This window comes from Somniosus microcephalus, unplaced genomic scaffold (assembly GCF_052327205.1).
Source record: "Somniosus microcephalus isolate GS21.2 unplaced genomic scaffold, FLI_Smic_1.0 unresolved_chr1, whole genome shotgun sequence".
NCBI lineage: Eukaryota > Metazoa > Chordata > Chondrichthyes > Squaliformes > Somniosidae > Somniosus > Somniosus microcephalus.
This window is the reverse complement of record NW_028225179.1, coordinates 90,003,550-90,023,191: the sequence shown is the minus strand read 5'-3', so window position 1 is coordinate 90,023,191 and position 19,642 is coordinate 90,003,550. Positions and strand designations below refer to the sequence as shown.

General features: G+C 44.5%; 1 protein-coding gene across 1 annotated transcript; it reads left to right on the top strand.

Moving 5' to 3' along the window:
* The first annotated feature begins 15,935 nt into the window (after positions 1 to 15,935).
* LOC147095584 (putative G protein-coupled receptor 139) lies at positions 15,936 to 18,560 on the top strand. Its single transcript, XM_085973972.1, has 2 exons — positions 15,936 to 16,030; positions 17,559 to 18,560. Exons 1-2 carry the CDS (start codon positions 15,961 to 15,963, stop codon positions 18,461 to 18,463), a joined length of 975 nt encoding a protein of 324 aa, XP_085830098.1. The 5' UTR covers positions 15,936 to 15,960; the 3' UTR covers positions 18,464 to 18,560.
* Positions 18,561 to 19,642: the final 1,082 nt, after the last annotated feature.

Genomic DNA, 19,642 nt, shown 5'->3' with positions numbered 1-19,642 from the left:
TTCTACGAATCTGTCCCGAATGCATTCTATGAACTCGTCCTCCAAACTATCATTGCCAATTTGATTTGTCCAGTCTATATGAAGATTAAAGTCTCCCAAGATTATTACATTACCTTTGTTGCAAGCTCCTACTATTTCTTGGTTGATATTCTAACCAACGGTATAGCTACTGTTAGGGGTCTATATACCAACCCTACCAATGTTTTCTGCCCCTTGTTATTCCAATATCCAGGTCATTTATGTATATATCAAAAAAAGCTGTGATGCCAGCACTGACCCTTGGTGAACACCACTGTTCACCATCCTCCAGTCTGAAAAATAGCCATTTACCACAACTCACTGTTTTCTTTCCTTAAGGCAATTCCTTATCCAAGCTGCCACTAACCCACCTATTCCATGAGCCTCAATTTCCATGTCCATTAATATTTTCAATTTTTGTAAACATCCTTGCCACTGGTGTAGGGACCAACATTATAACGTTTGCAGCTGAAACATAAGTTGGCAAAGTAGTTGATAGTGATGACGATAGTTATAGGCTTCAGCGTGACAGAGACATGATGGTGAAATGAACAGAGGGTGCTCAGTGCAGAGCTCATTGTGTTTCCAAACCATTTTTTGTTCATATTTGGAGACAAGATTAAGATTGGCCTTTCACCTACATTTGCTCTACCAATAAAAATGCTGAAAGAAAGCGATGCTGGGATAGCTTGACCATTTAAATCATCGTAGACATTCTAACTAAGGATAAATAATGTTTCCGTTATGGGCGACTAACTCATGTGCTAATTGTTACAAGACAGCCCAATCCTGCAAACCCGAGACTGAGCAAATAATTGTTTATGTTCATAATAGCAAAATACTGCGGATGCTGGAAATCATTGTTTATGTTTAGCTTGGCCAGCGGCAGAGAAATAGCTTTCATAATTTAATCATGTGATGCGAATCTCAGTCTGTAAACTCACGTTAGTTAGCATCAATTACAATAATTCAGTTCATGCTCCGGCTCCTGGAAATTCTCATCTTGACCTGGTTAACGATGATGAATCCTTTGCTTCTCTACAATGTAACCAACCTGCCTGGAAGCTGTTGTGCTGATTCCGTATTGGTGTTGCTGTGTCCAGCAGCCCAGGTTGTTTCCCCAGTAAGGGCTCCCCACAGGTGAAATTTTAGACCGTGGTCCTATAGTAGATTAAGCTGCAATGGCGCTGGCAGCTCCACTTCTTTCACATTCCTCTAAATCATGTATTCTATTCACATTTTGTCTCCAAATAAATCACAATAGCCATCGAGAAACGGATCACCCTTCCCCAGAGGTGAACGAAGCCTTGTCGCACAAATCATCTGCTTAAGGCCTTTCACACTGATCAACAATTTCTGATCTGATGGGTTGATATGGGAATAGATTTTCAACTTCCTACCTGGAAGTAATATTTGGGCCTGCTGTTTATATTAATCGCCCAATACTCTTTGCTGTGTTTTATGTCAGGACAGCACTTTGAGAATACGGGGCTGAACTTGGCCTTCGGCAGTAGAGCAAAATAGTTGATAATAAATTGCCAGCCTATTTTATATCCCACCTAATTTCCTTCCCATTGAATTCAAAGGACAAGACAGGGTATTAAACGGGCGGCCAAGGTGTTATTGTCCATTTTGTGCTAATGTCAAATTGACAGTCAGCTGGTTTCTACAACCGGTGGCCGATCCGCAATGGTAGTTTTCTATCGGGTTGGCAAGCTGAAATCTGTCCAGTGGTCCCTCCACTGTTCGCCTAACAACTTTTAGTGCCAGGAGCTGTTTGCTTTGTGTTCCATCTGCTGACCTTATGAAAAGAGTAACCTTAGAATAGGCGTTTTCTGATCTGCTGAGCTGCAGTGTGGAGCTGATGGGTTGTCAACTAATCTGCTGGGTTACTGATGTACCTGCTAGTGCCCTAACAGGAACTCCCCTCCTTTCTATTCCTCCTTTGCGACTCAGGCATTTTCAAAGCCATCACTTGATCGAATTGTTCCTCGATTTTAACTCGCCCCATCTGGCAGAAACCAGGTGAGGTGATGGGGAGTTAAAATGGCGCGGCCCAAATGCCCATTCTCTTCCCAGCCTGGCTGACTGAAATTTTAAAAGTCCAGTTCAACAGGGTCCTCTTGGACTATGCAGATCCGATCTGGCGACCTGCTTTATTTACCTGATGCCTTAGCGGGGAACAGTTATGGCTTCCCCACTAGGCCAAACCTGCCGGGAACAGCAGTCAGGGCCAGAAGAGGCCCACAAAGTTATGTTAGTTTGTTAACAATTGGTTCCTCGTGGGTCAGAAAGAACAGGAGTTCTCCTCTGAGCACCAGAAGAAAGGCTTGGATTTCACCTGCCCTGCGCATCCGCCTCCCCTTACAGCACTTTCACTGCCTGGTTCCATCCACCTCATACCTTGTGCTGGGGCAGTTTCCCTGCGTCCCGATGGCCGCCTCCTGCAGCCCGAATTCGGGAAGTCCATGACTGACATGCTCATGAGGCGCGGCAGTTACAATAGAAACATAGAAGATAGGAGCAGGAGCCATTCGGCCCCTCGAGCCTGCTCCGCCATTCAATGAGTTCATGGCTGATCGTCCAGACTGAGCCTGTTTGCTGCCATTCCTCGAACAAACGGAATTCGCCTGCGAGTTAAAATCGGAGGAGTTGCGATTTTCCGCTTCTGCTCTGACCCAACCATTACTTTCTCTATTTTGTATATCCTGGATGAACAATAGAGACCGATTTTGAGAGTAACACTGGAGATCACGTGGGATGCTCAGTGCATTCCTCTGAATTTGATCAAAAGGGAAAGATCTCATGTTGTCAGATCAGGCTGAGTCTAATGGTCAGATTTCAATTACAGGCTGAATAAGACATTTAAACCGTAAGATACAGTAAGGTACAAAGTAAAGTAATTTAAAATAAAACAATATGATAATTCAGAAGTGGATAACCCCCACCCCCACCCACTCATACGAGAGATCATTTCTGACAGTTTGATAACAAACAGCAATTTTGGTTGAAAAGATTAATTTCATAGACATTGACCATACGAGGTAGGTAGATATTAAATGATTGATCTTTGTACAAAGTTCAGATCAGACAGAACTGAACACAAGTAAAGCCTGAGACATGCTATGTGCAGGGGAATATTATCAAGAGACACTGTTTCCCTTGAATTTAACAAAGTGGAGGTCGACAGCCGGCAGGGCCTGAGATGTTTATCTACACCGGCTCCTTCCACTAAAAGGTGTTTTACTTGTGCCGCAATCACAGAGATTAAATCAACCGAATTTCAATAAATGTTTATTAACTTTACAAAAATGATGTCCGCTTCAGCACGCAACTAGTTTTCTATCTGCTTATTTTATTTCCAAACAAAGGCACGGACAATTACAAAGAAAGTCCATGCAGATTAGATATTTATTTTTACACTGACTGCCAGGTCTGCAGAGTGAACGGCCCCACTGCCACGGGAATAATGGAATGCTGATATTAAAATCTCATGATTAAGGACGGCTAACCGTTTTAGAATATATGTGCAAAGGACATTCGTGTAGACAAACTACCCATGTAGTAAAAGGTTAGTAAAAGGAAGGCTGTACCGATTAGGGGCAAAAAGGGGATCTTCTTCTGGAGGCAGAGGACATGGCTGAGGTAGTAAATGAGCAGTTTACATCTGTCTTCAGTGAAGAAGAGGATGCCGCCAATGTCACAGTAAAAAAGAGGCAGTAGAGAAACTGGATCAGCTAAGAATAATGAGGAGGTAACTAAAAAACTGACAATGCTCGAATTACAAATTTTGCGCGGTCCGGACGGGATGTATTGTAGGTTGCTGAGGGAAGGAAGGGTGAAAATTGCGGAGGTTCTGGTCATAATCTTCCAGTCATCATCATGATTATATTTGGGAGTGGTGCCAGAGGACTGGGAGATTGCAATGTTATTCCTCAGTTCAAAAAAGGGGAGCGGAATAAACCTCGTAACTACAAGCCAGTCAGCCTAACAACGCAAAGTGGGGAAAATTTTAGAGGCAATAATGGCGGAAAATAATATTCTGCAATTGAAAAAATATGGATTATTAAATGAATGCCGCTTGGATTTTTATAGGCAAATCGTGTTTTTTTATATATTCTTTCATGGGATCTGGCCATCGTTGGCATTGGCAACATTTATTGCTCATCCCTAATTACCCTTGAGAAGGTGGTGGAGAGCTGCTTTCTTGAAACACTGCAGTCCGTGTGGTGAAGGCATCCCCACGGTGCTGTTAGAGAGGGATTTATACGATCTTGTCCCAGCGAAGGTGAAGGAATGGCGATATAATTCCATGTCAGGATGATTTGGACAGGTTGGGTGATTGAGCAGGTGCATGGCAGATGCAGTATAATGTGGATAAATGCGAAGTTATCCACTTTGGTTGCAAAAACAGGAAGGCAGATTATTATCTGAATGGCAATAGATTGGGAGAAGAGGAAGTGCAAGGAGACCTGGGTGTCCTTGTGCACCAGTCGCTGAAGGTAAGCATGCAGGTGCAGCAGGCGGTTAAGAAGGCAAATGGTATGTTTGCCTTCGTAGCGAGAGGGTTCGAGTACAGGAACAAGGATGTCTTGGTGCAGTTGTACAGGGCCTTGGTGAGACCAAACCTTGAGTATTGTGTGCAGTTTTGGTCGCCTTATCTGAGGAAGGATGTTCTTGCCATGGAGGGAGTGCAGCAAACTTTCACCAGACTGATACCTGGGATGGCATGAATGATGTATGAGGAGAGATTGGGTCGATTGGGCTTATACTTGATGGAGTTCAGAATAATGAGAGGGGATCTCATTGAAACTTATAAAATTCTAACAGGACTAGACAGACTAGATGGAGGAAGGATGTTCCCGATGGCGGGGGAGTCCAGAACCAGGGGTCACAGTCTAATGATAAGGGGTAAGCCATTTAGGACAGAGATGAGGAGGAATTTCTTCACCCAGAGAGTGGTGAACCTGTAGAATTCTCTACCACAGAAGGCAGTTGAGGCCAATTCATTGGCCCAGAAATTAGGTTCGGGGCTTGGCGCGCGTGCAAGCCCCTGATGTGCACTTACCCGGCGTGCTGACATTTCAATCCTGGCCCGCATTGCATTTCCTCTCACTGGCCCGCTTCAGGTCCTGCCGCGCTGTGCATGCGTGACCCAGCGGCGTACTTAGTGCGATGAGCCGGCTGGGATCACGTGAGCACTGGGCAACCAATGGGAGGTTGCAAAAGTTCATTCATGAGTTTGATAGTAAGAACTGTCAAACTCATGAAAACTCCTGGCCCCAAAACACTACTTAAACTTGAAAGAAAATTTTAAAAAACATTGCACTACTTAAATGAACTATAAATATCTGTAAAAAACTATTTTAAACAATAATTTTAAATTTTGAAAAAAATTATTATTTAAAAAATCGGGTCTAAAAATACACTTACCTTACTGTAAAGTCTTCAAAAATAATGAACCTGTGGAAAAATTTTCTAATTTTACTTAATAGACCACTTGTTAAAAGTAAGTACTTATGGCTGCTTTTTTCACGCATAAAAACCGGAGTATTTTCCCCACGGGCAACTCTTCAAAACAAAAGGAAGTTCAGCACGCATGCGCTACCTGAAACCTTGCACGCGTTCCGCCTCTTAACCCCTTGGGTCAGAGGAGAGGAAATGCCTGTTTTCCCCGCATGCGCTGTGCATGCTGAAAACCGGCAATTCCTCCGGGCCCACGTGTGAGTACCCCGTCCGTACTCACGCGTTGGGTCAGGAATTACTGGCCCATTAAATATATTCAAGAAGGAGTTAGATATATTTCTTAAGGCTAAAGGGATCAAGGGATATGGGAGAAGGCAGGGACAGGGTACTGAGTTTGGATGATCAGCCATGATCTCATTGAATGGCAGAGTAGGCTCGAGGGGCCGAATGGCCTACTCCTGCTCCTATCTTCTATGTTTCTATGTCTATGTGTAGGACTTGGAGGAGAACCTGGAGGTGGTGGTGTTCCCATCCGCCTGCTGCCCTTGTCCATCTAGGCAGTAGAGTTCGGGGGTTTGGAAGGTGCTGCCAAAGAAGCCATAGGGAGTTGCTGCAGTGCATCTTGTAGATGGTACACACTGCAGCCATGGTCCGCCGGTGGTGGAGGGAGTGAATGTTAAATAGGTGGATGGGGGGCCTGTCAGAAGTGTTGCTTTGTCGTGGGTGGTGTCGAGCTTCTTGCGTGTTGTTGGACCTGCACTTATCCAGGCAAGTGGAGAGTATTCCAGCACACTTGTTACTTGTCTTCTGTAGATGGTGGAAAAGGCTTTGTCAAGTCAGGGGGTGTGACAATCGCCGCAGAATACCCAGCCTCTGACCTGCTCTTGTTGCCACAATATTTATGTGGCTGGTCCAATTGAGTTTCTGGTCAATGGTGACACACAGGATGTTTATGGTGGGGGATTCGGTGATGGTAATGCCATTGAATGTCAAGGGGTGATGGTTAGCCTCTCGCTTGTTGGAGATAGTCACTACCTGCCACTTCTGTGGTGCGAATGATACCTGCCACTTATCAGCCCAAGCCTGAAGGTCCTCCAGATTTTGTTGCATGCGGGAATGGACTGCTTCATTACCTGAGGAGCTCCAAATGGCACTGAACACTGTACAGTCATCAGTGAACATCCCCAGTTCTGACCTTATGTTGGAGGGTATGTCATTAAAGAAGCAGCTGAAGATGGTTGGGCCTAGGACACTGCCCTGGGAACTCCTTCAGCGATGTTCTGGGGCTCTGATGATTGACCAACAACCACTACAACCATCTTCCTTTGTGCTAGGTATGACTCCAGCGAGCGGAGAATTTTCACCCCGATTCCCACTGACTTCAGTTTTACTAGGGCTCCTTGATGCCACACTCGTTCAAATGCTGCCTTGATGTCAAGGGCAGTCACTCTCAACTCACCTTTGTAATTCAGTTCCTTTGTCCACGTTTGGACCAAGTCTGTAATGAGCTCTGGAGCCGAGTGGTCTTGGCAGAACCCAATTGGGCATCTGTGAGCAGGTTGTTAGAGAGTAAGTGCTGCTTGATAACACTGTGGATGACACCGTCCATCACTTTGCTGATGATTGGGAGTAGACAGATGGGGCGGTAATTGGCTGGATTGGATTTGTCCTGCTTTTTGTGGACAGGACATACCTGGGCAGTTTTCCACATTGCCGGATAGATGCCAGTGTTTTAGCTGTACTGGGACAGCTTATCTATAGGCGCATCTAGTTCTGGAGCACATGTCTTCAGCATGACAGCCGGGATGTTGTCAGGGCCAATAGCCTTGGCTGTATCGAGTGTGCTCAGCTTATTCTTGATATCACGTGGAGTGAATCAAATTGGCTGCTGAAGATTGGCTTTTCTGATGGTGGGAATGTCAGGAGGTAGCCAAGATGGGTTATTGTTGTAGGTGTTTTGCGGACCAAGTGATATGCAAGGTCTACGCTCACACCATCCCTGGAAAGATGACAGACACAGAGTTGTGGTTCAAAATGGTCTTTACTTGCAGGCCTGGGGAGAACCTTTCAGATCACTGTCTGAATCCGACTCCACCTATATCCAGGCAACATCCACAATTATACAAAAATCAAACCCCTGCCCTAGGGGCGGGTGCAAAGCTTATCAGCATATACAGAGTTATAGCTGAATGGCAATTATAAACCGTGACATTTAATCCTTCCTGCCGCCTACAAACTCACAGTTCTGTTATCAGTTGGTCCTGTCACCTTCTGTGACTGGGGCCTCATCTTAATTTATTGCTTTACAACTGTCTGTTTGTCTCTGGCTAGGTGGTTTGCTCATTACATGTTTTCTTAATATAACAGTGCTTGTTCAATCTCTGCAAAGCACAGACTCTGACCTTGTCTTGGGTTGCTTCTGCAAACCAAGCACATTCTGATTAGTCAAAATCAATCAGGAAATACTTGAGGCTTGTAATAAGGGAACATCTATAATTATGGGGGATTTTAACTATCTTATTAATTGGACAAATCAAATTGGGCAGAGCTGCCTTGAGGATGAGTTCATTGAGTGTATTAGGGATGGGTTTCTTGAGCAGTATGTAACTGAACCGACCAGGGGGCAAGCAACCTCATATCTGATCCTGTGTAACGAGACAGGATTAATTAAAAATGTCCTAGTAAAGGATCCCCTTGGAATGAGTGACCATATCATGGTTGAATTCCATATTCAATTAGAGGGTGAGGAGGTTGGATCTCAAACAAGCGTGCTAAGCTTGAATAAAGGAGACTATGAAGGTATGAGAGCGGAATTGAGTAGAGTGGATTGGGAAAATAGATTAAAGGGTAAAACAATACATGATCAGTGGTGTACATTTAAGGAGTTATTTTACAACTTCCAAAAAATATATATTCCACTGAGAAGAAAAGGGTGTAAAAGAAAAGACAGCCATCCGTGGCTAATTAAAGAAATTAAGGATAGTATTCGACGAAAAACAAGGGCATATAAGGTAGACAAATCTAGTAGGAGGATAGAGGATTGGGAAAACTTTAAAAGACAGCAAAAAATAACAAAAGGATTGATTAAGAAAGGGAAGATAGATTATGAAAGTAAATTAGCAAAAAATATAAAAACAGATAGTAAGAGTTTTTATAGTTATATAAAAAGAAAAAGGGTGGCTAAAGTAAATGTTGGTCCCTTAGAGGATGAGACCGGGAAATTAATGGTGGGAAATATGGAGATGGCAAAAACACTGAATGAATATTTTGTATCAGTCTTTACAGTAGAGGACACTAAGAATATCCCAACACTGGACAAACAGGGGGCTATAGGGGGGGAGGAGCTAAACACGATCAAAATCACTAAGGAAGTGGTACTCGGTAAAATAATGGGACTCAAGGCGGATAAATCACCTGGACCTGATGGCTTACATCCTAGGGTCTTAAGGGAAGTGGCGGTAGGGGTTGTGGATGCATTGGTAATAATTTTCCAAAACTCCCTGGACTCAGCAAAGCTCCCGGCAGACTGGAAAACTGCTAATGTAACACCCTTATTTCAAAAGGGCAGTAGACAGAAGGCTGGAAACTATAGACCGGTTAGCCTAAAATCTGTGGTAGGTAAAATTTTGGAGTCCATTATTAAGGAGACAGTAACAGGACATTTGGATAATCATAATTTAATAGGACAAAGTCAGCATGGTTTTATGAAGGGGAAGTCATGTTTGACAAATTTGCTGGAGTTCTTTGAGGAAGTAACATATAGGGTGGATAAAGGGGAACCAGTGGACGTAGTGTATTTAAACTTCCAAAAGGCATTTGACAAGGTGCCACACAAAAGATTATTGCTTAAGATAAAAAATCACGGGATTGGGGGTAATATTCTGGCATGGATAGAGGATTGGCTATCTAACAGAAGGCAGAGGGTTGGGATAAATGGTTCATTCTCAGACTGGCAATCAGTAACTAGTGGTGTTCCGCAGGGGTCAGTGCTGGGTCCCCAACTCTTTACAATCTATATTAACGATTTGGAGGAGGGGACCGAGTGTAACATATCAAAGTTTGCAGATGATACTAAGATGGGAGGGAAAGTAATGAGTGAGGAGGACATAAAAAACCTGCAAGGGGACATAGACAGGCTAAGCAAGTGGGCAGAGATTTGGCAGATGGAATACAATACTGGAAAGTGTGAGGTTATGCACTTTGGCAGGAAAAATTGTAGAGCAAGTTATTATCTTAATGGCAAGAAACTGGAAAGTACTGATGTACAAAGGGATCTGGGGGTCCTGGTGCATGAAACTCAAAAGGTTAGTATGCAGGTGCAGCAAGTGATTAAGAAGGCCAATGGAATGTTGGCTTTCATTGCTAGGGGGATAGAATATAAAAATAGGGAGGTATTGCTTCAGTTGTACAAGGTATTGGTGAGACCGCACCTGGAATATTGCATACAGTTCTGGTGTCCATACTTAAGAAAAGACATACTTGCTCTCGAGTCAGTACAAAGAAGGTTCACTCGGTTAATCCTGGGGATGAGGGGATGGACATATGAGGAGAGGTTGAGTAGATTGTGACTCTACTCATTGGAGTTCAGAAGAATGAGAGGCGATCTTATTGAAACATATAAGATTGTGAAGGGGTTGGATCGGGTGGATGCGGGTAGGATGTTCCCGATGATGGGTGAAACTAGAACTAGGGGGCATAGTCTTAGAATAAGGGGCTGCTCTTCCAAAACTGAGATGAGGAGGAACTACTTCACTCAGAGGGTGGTAGGTCCATGGAATATGTTGCCCCAAAAAGCTGTAGAAGCTACATCATTACATAAATTTAAAACAGAAATAGACAGTTTCCTAGAAGTAAAGGGAATTAAGGGTTACGGGGAGCGGGCAGGAATTTGGACATGAGTCTAGGTTCGGATCGGACATGGCCCTGTGGGTAGCGGAGCGGGCCCAGGGGCCGTGTAGCCTGATCCTGCTCCTATTTCATGTGTCTGTTAGATCCAGGAGATGGTTCTGTGATAGTAGATTGGCGGTTAGGATTAGATCAGCCATGATCTCATTGAATGGCGGAGCAGGCTCGAGGGGCCGATTGGCCTACTCCTGCTCCTATTTCTTATGTTCTTATGTTCTTATGTTCTTAGTCCCACCATACTTTGATGTAATGGAACCCTGTTGTGAGTTTACAAACAAACAAATTCTTAGGTATGTTATCTTGTATATGTGCTGCCTCGCCTGGCTGAACAGACATCCTCCCCAATCTTCCCACGAGTTGCTCTGCAGTTTAATTTCTCAGCATTTGAAGTCACTTAATCATGTTTTTAAATCTTAGCTAGTTAAATGAAATATACAGACCTATATATCGTTTTAACTCAGGGTATGAATTAACTCATTACCTCCACCTTGTACATTGGTGCTACATTATACATATTCTAACATACAAAAGTAAAGTATAATAGTAATTTGGTTACTTCAGTTATCCAGTCGGCACTTCTGACTGACTTGATTGAATTCTTTAATGAAGTGGGTGGATGAAGGTAGCGTGGTTGAAGTTGTCCATGTAGACTTTAAAAGGCATTTCTTCAAGTACCACATATTAGACTTTTAAGCAAAAATGAAGCCCATGGGATGACAAGAGAAGTGGCTGCGTAGATACGAATTTGGTTAAAGGACAGAAAACAGAGTTGGGGTAAGCGGTTGTTTTTCAGACTGGCAGTAGTTGTGCATCGGCCATAGATCACTGTTGGGACCACTGTACGTTTTGATATATATTAATTAGCTCTACTTGGCTATACAGGCCATACATTCAAAGTTTGCAGATGACACGAAACTCTAAAATGTTGTAAGCGGTGAGGAGGATAGTAAGATCCATCAGGAGGACATAGACAGAATGGTGAAATAAGTAAACCAATGGCAGATTTAATTTAACGCAGAGAAGAGTGAAGTGATTCATTTTGTTAGGAAGAACGAGGAGAGACAATATAAACTAAATGTTTCAAATTTTGTAGGCAGCGAAGGAACAGCGACACCTGGAGCTGTACGAACACAAGTGTTTGAAGTTCAGCAGGTTGATAAAAAGGCCGACAGGACCATGGTTCTTTAAATAGAGGCACAGAGCACTAAAGCAAGCAAGCTATGCTGAAATAACAACAGAAAATGCTGGAAATACTCAGCAGGCCAGGCAGCATCCGTGGAGAGAGAAACAGGGTTAATGTTTCACGTCTGGGACCCTTCATCAGAACTGGAAAAAGCTGGAAATGTAACAGATATTAAGCAGATGCAGAGACAGGGGCGGGGGGTTTAGGAGGGGAGGAAAGAATTGAAAGAACATGCTGTGAAAATGTTGCAAATGGGAATGGCAAAGTCATACTGCATGAAAAATGGGGGCAGGGATTATTATCTGAAATTGTTGAACTCAATGTTGAGTCCGGCAGGCTGTATCGTGCCTAATCGAAAGATGAGGTGCTGTTCCTCGAGCTTACGTTGAGCTTCACTGGAACAATGTAATAGGCCGAGGACAGAGAGATCAGAGTGGGAGTGAAGGGGAGAATTAAAGTGACAGGCGACCGGAAGCTCAGGGTCACCCTTACGGACTGAATGGAGGTGTTCCGCAATGCGGTCGCCCAATCTGCGTTTGGTCTCCCCAGTGTAGAGGAGACCGCATCGTGAGCAATGAATACAGTATATTAAACTACAAGAAGTACAAGTAAATCGCTGTTTCACCTGGAAGGGGTGTTTGGGGCCCTGGACAGTGGGAAGGGAGGAGGTAAAAGGGCAGGTGTTGCATCTCCTGCGCTTGCACAGGAAGGTGCCAAGAGAAGGAGAAGGGCTGTTGGGGTGATTGAGGAGTGGACCAGGGTGTCTCAGAGGGAGCGGTCCCTTCAGAATGCTGAAAGGGGAGGTGAGGGGAAGATGTGTTTGGTGGTGGGATCACGTTGGAGGTGGCGGAAATGGCGGAGGATGATCCGTTGAATGTGAATGCTGGTGGGGTGAAAGGTGAGGACAAGGGGAACCCTATCCATGGTTCTGGAAGGGCAGGGCAGGGGTGAGAGCAGAAGTGCAGGAAATAGAACGGACACGGTCAAGGGCCGTGTCAATAACAGCAGAGGGGAATCCTCGGTTGAGGAAAAGGGAAGATATGTCGGAAGCACTGATATGGAAGGTGGCATCGTCAGAACAGACGCGGCGGAGATGGAGAAACTGGGAGAATGGAATAGAGTCCTTACAGGAAGTGGGGTGGGAGGAAGCGTAGTCCAGGTAGCTGTGGGAGTCGGTGGGCTTGCAGTGAATGTTTGTCGAAAGCCGATCGCCAGAAATGGAGACGGAGAAGTCAAGGAAGGGAAGGGAAGAGTCGGAGATGGACCATGTGAAGGTGAGGGAAGGGTGGAAAGTGGAAGTAAAGTGAATGAACTCATCTAGTTCAGGGCGAGAGCAGGAAATGGCACCAATACAGTCATCGATGTACCGGAAAAAGAGGTGAGGGAGGGGACCTGAGTAGGACTGGAACAAAGAATGGTCTACATATCCCATGAACTGGCATGCATAGCTAGGGCCCATGTGGGTTCCCATAGCAACACCTTTAATTTGGAGGAAGTGAGTGGAGTCAAAGGAGAAGTTGTTCAATGTGAGAACAAGTTCAGCCAGGCGGAGGAGGGTGGTGGTGGATGGGGACTGGTTGGGCCTCTGTTCAAGGAAGAAACGGAGCACCCAAAGGCCGTCCTGGTGGGGGATGGAGGTGTAGAGGGATTGGACGTCCAGTGAAAAGGAGACGGTTGGGGCCAGGAAACCGGAAACTGTTAAAGTGACGGAGGGCGTCGGAAGAGTTGCAAATGCAGGTGGGAAGAGACTGGACAAGGGGAGAAAAAATAGAGTCAAGATAGGAAGAGATAAGTTCCGTTGAACAAGAACAGGCTGAAACGTCGGGTCTACCAGGGCAGTCCTGTTTATGGATCTTGGGAAGGAGGTAGAAGCGGGCTGTGCGGGGTTGGGGGACTATGAGGTTGGCAGCCATGGAGGGATGATCTCCAGAGGAGATGAGGTCAGTGACACACTTGGAAACAATGGCTTGATGTTTGCTAGTGGGGTCATGGTCCAGGCGGAGGTAGGAGGAGGTGTTGGAGAGTTGGCGTTCAGCTTCCTCACGGTAGAGGTCGGTTCACCAAACAACAACAGCACCACCCTTATCAGCAGGTTTAATGATAATGTTAGGGTTGGATCGGAGAGAACGGAGTGCTGCAAGTTCAGAGGGAGGTAGGTTGGTGTGAGAGAGGGGAGCAGAGAAATGGAGACGGCCGATGTCACGTCGGCAGTTAGCAATGAAAAGATCTAGAGAGGGTAAGAGGCCAGGGGAGGGGTCCCAGTAGAACGAGAATTTAGAAAGCGGGAGAAAGGATCAGCAGTGCGGGGGGAAGACTCCTGGCCAGAGACGTGGGCACGGAGATGAAGGCGATGGAAGAAGAGCTCAGCATCATGCCGAGCTCGACATTCATTCAGATGGGGGCGTAAGGGTATAAAGCTCAGACCTTTGTTGAGGACTGATCGTTCAGGGTCAGAGAGGGGAAGGTCAGAGGGGAGGAGACCGCATCGGGAGCAGCGAAGACAGTATATTAAATTGCAAGAAGTACAAGTAAATCGCTATTTCACCTGGAAGGGGTCTTTGGGGCCCTGGACAGTGGGAAGGGAGCAGGTAAAAGGGCTTGTGTTGCAACTCCTGCGCTTGCACGGGAAGGTGCCAGGTGAAGGAGAAGGGCTGATGGGGGTGATTGAGGAGTGGACCAGGGTGTCGCGGAGGGAGCGGTCCCTTCGGAATGCTGAAAGGGGGTTTGAGGGGAAGATATCTTTGGTGGTGGGATCACGTTGGAGGTGGCGGAAATGGCGGAGGATGACCTATTGAATGTGGAGGCTGGTGGGGTGAAAGGTGAGGACAAGGGGAACCCTATCATGGTTCTGGGAGGGAGGGGAAGGGGCGAGAGCAGAAGTGCAGGAAAGAGAACGGACATGGTCAAGGGCCGTGTCAAGCACAGTAGAGGGTAATCCTCGGTTGAGGAAAAAGGAAGACATGTCGGAAGCACTGGTATGGAAGGTGGCATCGTCAGAACAGGTGCGGCGGAGACGGAGAAACTGGGAGAATGGAATAGAGTCCTTACAGGAAGCGGGGTGGGAGGAAGTGTAGTCCAGGTAGCTGTGGGAGTCGGTTGGTTTGAAGTGGATGTTTGTCGAAAGCCAATCCCCAGAAATGGAGACGGAGAAGTCAAGGAAGGGAAGGGAAGAGTCAGAGATGGACCATGTGAAGGTGAGGGAAGGGTGCTGAATCTTTATACAACGCTGGTTGGGCCTTAGCTGAGGTATTGCCACCTATTCTGGGCAGCACGCTTCAGTGCAGCTCTCAATGCCTTGGAGATGGTGCAAATGAGATTCATTAAACTGGTTCTATGGGATCAGGGACTTCAGTTACGTGGATGATGCAAAAAACTGGGTTTGTTCTCCTCAGAGCAGTGAAGCTAAAGGGAGATTTGATAAAGCTGTTAAAAATCATCAAGTTTTACTAAGAGCAAATAAGATGAAACTGTTTCTCGTGGCAGCAGGGTCCCCAACCAGAGGACAAGGATTTACGATAATTGGCAAAACAAGCAGAGGTGACATGAGGACATAAATATCGCAGCGACTTGTTATGATCTGGAATACCCTGCCTGAAAGGGTGGTGGAATCGGATTCAATAATAATTTTCAGAAGTGATTTCGATGCATCCTTCAAGGGGGCATTTTGCTGGGTTATGGGGAAAGAGCAGGGGGGTGGGTCTCATTGGAAATCTCTGTCAGGGTGCGGGCACAGGCACGTGTTGTTTCATTCTAAGATTCCAATTGTTATGCCCTCTTTGACCTCTGCGCAAGATCTGCTAATACCTCCAAAATTTTACCTTCTCTGCTGATCACATGCACACTACTGACTGTATCACTTTCTGTGTTTATCTGTGAATGCTCTTCGATCTCACGTGCACCATGGAAACTCCTGTATATAAATGAGATTTAACATAAATTAGAGCAGGAAAAGACTCATTTTGATGTAACTGAGATCTAGATGCAGCTAATATATATTAATTTATATGTACCAAACGTGTGCATTTAATACATCAAATGTCCTTGTATAAACCTGTGAATAAATTTACACAGCTTAAAGAGTCTTGTACCATGATTGTAGAAGCGGAGATTGCAAAATATTTTGTTTGCAATGTATGATGAGATTAATATCCTGGACTCCTTACTGTTTCAATGTGCAATATCACTGCAACATATCCTATTCCCTGACTGATGGGCGTTAACCCGGTTTGGCCGAACCTGTTTGTTTAAATGACTGTAACTAATGGCAATCATTATGTAATGCCCTTGTGTCGCTTGATGTTTCTCTCAGGTTTAAATATGACTTTGTTTTGAAAACAGAAGTTCTGCGAGTTCACAACACGAACAGACAAGGTCGCTTCTCTCCGAAAATGGGCCGGCCGGTAATCAGACAGATAGAAAGCATTTACTATCCGATTCTTGCAGTGGTTGGCGTTCCTGGTAAGATGCTTATAATCAGTTAACATTCATCTGTAACGCTGTTTTACAGAATCACTGCTCCTGCAGTCACTCCAATAATATCATCTGTTTTTTTGGATGTGCTTGTTTTTTGGACATTGATTACTGTCACCACAGAAATAAAACAAAATGCTCCAAGATTCTGCCATATTGCTCTAAGGGGCCAGATTTTGCGGCAGTAATCACGGTGATGCTAGCAGCGCTCACCGTTATCTACGTGAACTCGGGCATCAACTTCCTGCGACCGCACCTGTGCAGTTAAGCGCAGAAATCAGGAGGTTGTTGTCCGTGATGCCCTGTTCCTCCAAAAGGGGCACCATTATAGTATCTCTCCAAGAGATTCAAATACATTGAATGACGTGCGGTTGCTGTATGTAATTGATAAATAAATGGCCGCTATATGTTGATGCGGGGCAAGGTCAGTGCCTGCTGGCAAGTAGTCATAAAATTTGGGCTAATAGCGCATTCCTGCAGATTCTGAAACTGTGTGATGTATTAAAATAGGCCGCATTTTGCTGTAAAATTATAGTGAGGCTAATACCGATCACCGTTATCACCCAAAATGTACAGCACAATTGGTGACCGCACATGCGCAGTTAAACACAGAATCCTGGATGTTGCTGGCTGAGATGCTCAGCTGCGCCAAGAGCTTCCCACAAACGGCATCTCGCCGTCTGACTCACCGTTAAAATTCACTGAACTGCATGACGTTACTGTACTTACCTCATAGATACAGAATAAACTCAGCAGGAACAGGCACGGCGTGTGCATTCCACTGTAAATACCTTTTTAACAACGTGGTAAATATTAAATAATTATTTTGCTTCAGTATTTACCAGGGTGATAGAACAGGTGGATATGACATGATGAGATTAATAATGAACTAAGTGCTTTTGAAATAAAAAGAGTGGATATATTAACTGAACTAATCAAACTCAGAAGAGGAGAAAAACCCCTTGTCCGGATGGATTGCATCCACGCATTTTAAAAGACTCTGGGGAAGAGATAGCAGAGGCTTTACTCAACATATTTAGTAATTCATTAGGAAAAGGTGTAGTGCCAGAGGAATGGTGGAGAGTTAACATAACACCTATTTTATAGAAGGGGCATAGAACATGTCCGGGGAATTATAGACCAGTCCGCTTAACATCGCTGGTAGGAAAAATAATGGAATCTCTAATAAAGGAGAAAACAGAAGAACACCTAGGAACCAAAAATATAAGAAGGACTAGTCAGCATGGATTTCTAAAGGGAAATGTTTGCTTGACCAATCTCATTGAATTTTTGAAGAGATAACAGTGAGAGTAGACAATGGTAACACAGTAGATGTAATTTACCTGGATTTTCAAAAGGCCTTCGAAAAGGGACCCCATAATAGACTGATGAACAAAAGATAGGGACAGACAGCAGAGTGACAGAAAATAATCATGGATTACCATACAAAGTAATGTCGACTGATCATCTTTTCTCTATCAGGAGAGTTAGTAATGACATCTCCTCCTTTTTGCAGCTAATTTGGTGACAATTGTGATTCTCTGCCGTGGAAAGTGCGGTCTCTCCAAATGCATCACCCGTTACTTGATGGCCATGGCAGTGGCTGATCTACTGATCCTGATAATTGGTGTAATTCTCTCCAATATTAAAGATGCTTATTTCCCTTATACATTCTTGAATTATACTCCTATTTGTAGTCTGAATATCGCCCTGCATTTTGTTTCCATAGATTGCTCTGTCTGGTTAACTGTGACTTTCACTTTTGATCGATTTGTTGCGATATGTTGCCAAAGCTTCCGAACAAAATATTGCACCGAAAGGACAGCAGCTGTGGTTATAGCAGTGGTGTGTTCCTTAAGTGGTTTACAAAATGTTCCAATCTACTTTGTATTTGAACCTCGGGAAATAATTGACAATGTACCATGGTCCTGCACAGTGAAATCCAGCTTCTATACCTCACCCATATGGGCAGCATATTTGTGGTTGGAAACCATTTTAATCCCATTTGCACCATTTGTTTTGATTTTACTGTTCAATGCCCTGACCGCCAGGCACATTGTACTGGCCAATAGAGTGAGGACAGGACTCCAAGGTAACAAAAGCGGGGATAATCACAATGATCCAGAGATAGAGAACCGTAGAAAATCCATCATTTTACTGCTCGCCATCTCCGGCAACTTTATACTTTTATGGATGGTAAATTTTATATTTTTCTTATGTGTGCAATTTACAGATGTTGAACTTTTGAAATCAAGTTACAACAATGCTTTCACAATTATGGAACAGTGTGGGTATATGCTTGGAAATTTGAGCTCATGCACAAACACGTTTATTTATGTCGTGTCTCAGAGTAAATTCAGAGAGGAATTGAAGAATGTGATTAAGCGACCCTTTTCTATAATTACTAATTTAATCAAATAATTTAAATTACTTCACAGAACTAAAATGCATGTATATCCGTCCGAACTTAACATCAGTTGTTCACATCATATGTAAAAACAGAAATCTCCGAAGGCAATGGGAGCTGCAATCTGGTCTCTATATTATATGGCATACTGTATGAGAACAAAGATGACTGGGTTAATATTAAACAACAACAGAAAATACTGGAAACACTCAGCAGGTCAAGCAGCATCGTAGAGAGAGAAGTAGAGTTAACGTTTCAGGTCGATGACCCTTCGTCAGAGCTGGGAAAAATTAACAGATATTTAAGCAAGTGTGGGGCGGGGAAAGGAAGGAGGGGAGGAAAGAACAAAAGGGAATGTCTGTGATAGGGTGGAAGGCAGGAGGGATTGAAAGACAAAATGGATGATGTGCTAAGCAAAAGGAGATGTTAATGGGACAAGTTAAGAAACAAAATATGACTCTTGATGAGGTGTAAATGACAAAGGCAGAATCATCAACAGCTGCCATGTGAGAGAGAAAAGAAGACATGGGGGCCGGGGTTATGGTCGGAAATTGTTGAAATGTTGGAATGCTGAAATGGGAGGGGAGGGGAAAGTGTGTTTAGTGATGGGATCACGCTGGAGGTGGCGGAAATGGCGGAGGATGATCCCTTGTTAGTGGAGGCTGGTGGGGTGAAAGGTGAGGACCAGCGGAACCATATCTTGGATCTGGGAGGGACGGGAAGGGGTGAGAGCTGAAGTGCGGGAAATGGAATGGTCACGTTCGAGGGCCATGTCAACTACGGTAGAGGGGTAACCCTCGGTTGAGCAAAAGGTAAATCATGCTTGACTAATCTACTGGAATTTTTTGAGGATGTAACTGGTAAAATAGATAAGGGAGAACCAGTGGTTGTGGTGTATTTGGACTTTCAGAAGGCTTTCGAGAAGGTCCCACATAAGAGATTAGCGTGCAAAATTAAGGTACATGGGATTGGGGGCAAGGTATTGACTTGGATAGAGAACTGGTTGGCGGACAGAAAGCAAAGAGTTGGAATAAACGGGTCATTTTCCGAGTGGCAGGCAGTGACTAGTGGGGTACCGCAAGGATCGGTCCTAGGACTCCAGCTGTTCACAATATATATTAATGATCTGGACGAGGGAATTGGATGTAATATCTCCAAATTGCAGACGACACAAAGCTGGGTGGGAGGGTAAG

What these genes read in the sequence shown, in the direction of transcription:
- LOC147095584 (XM_085973972.1), top strand. Translation starts at nt 15,961, where the DNA reads ATGGGCCGGCCGGTAATCAGACAGATAGAAAGCATTTACTATCCGATT. An exon ending in TGCAGTGGTTGGCGTTCCTG is followed by an intron (nt 16,031 to 17,558) that starts GTAAGATGCTTA and finishes TCCTTTTTGCAG; the next exon opens with CTAATTTGGTGACAATTGTG.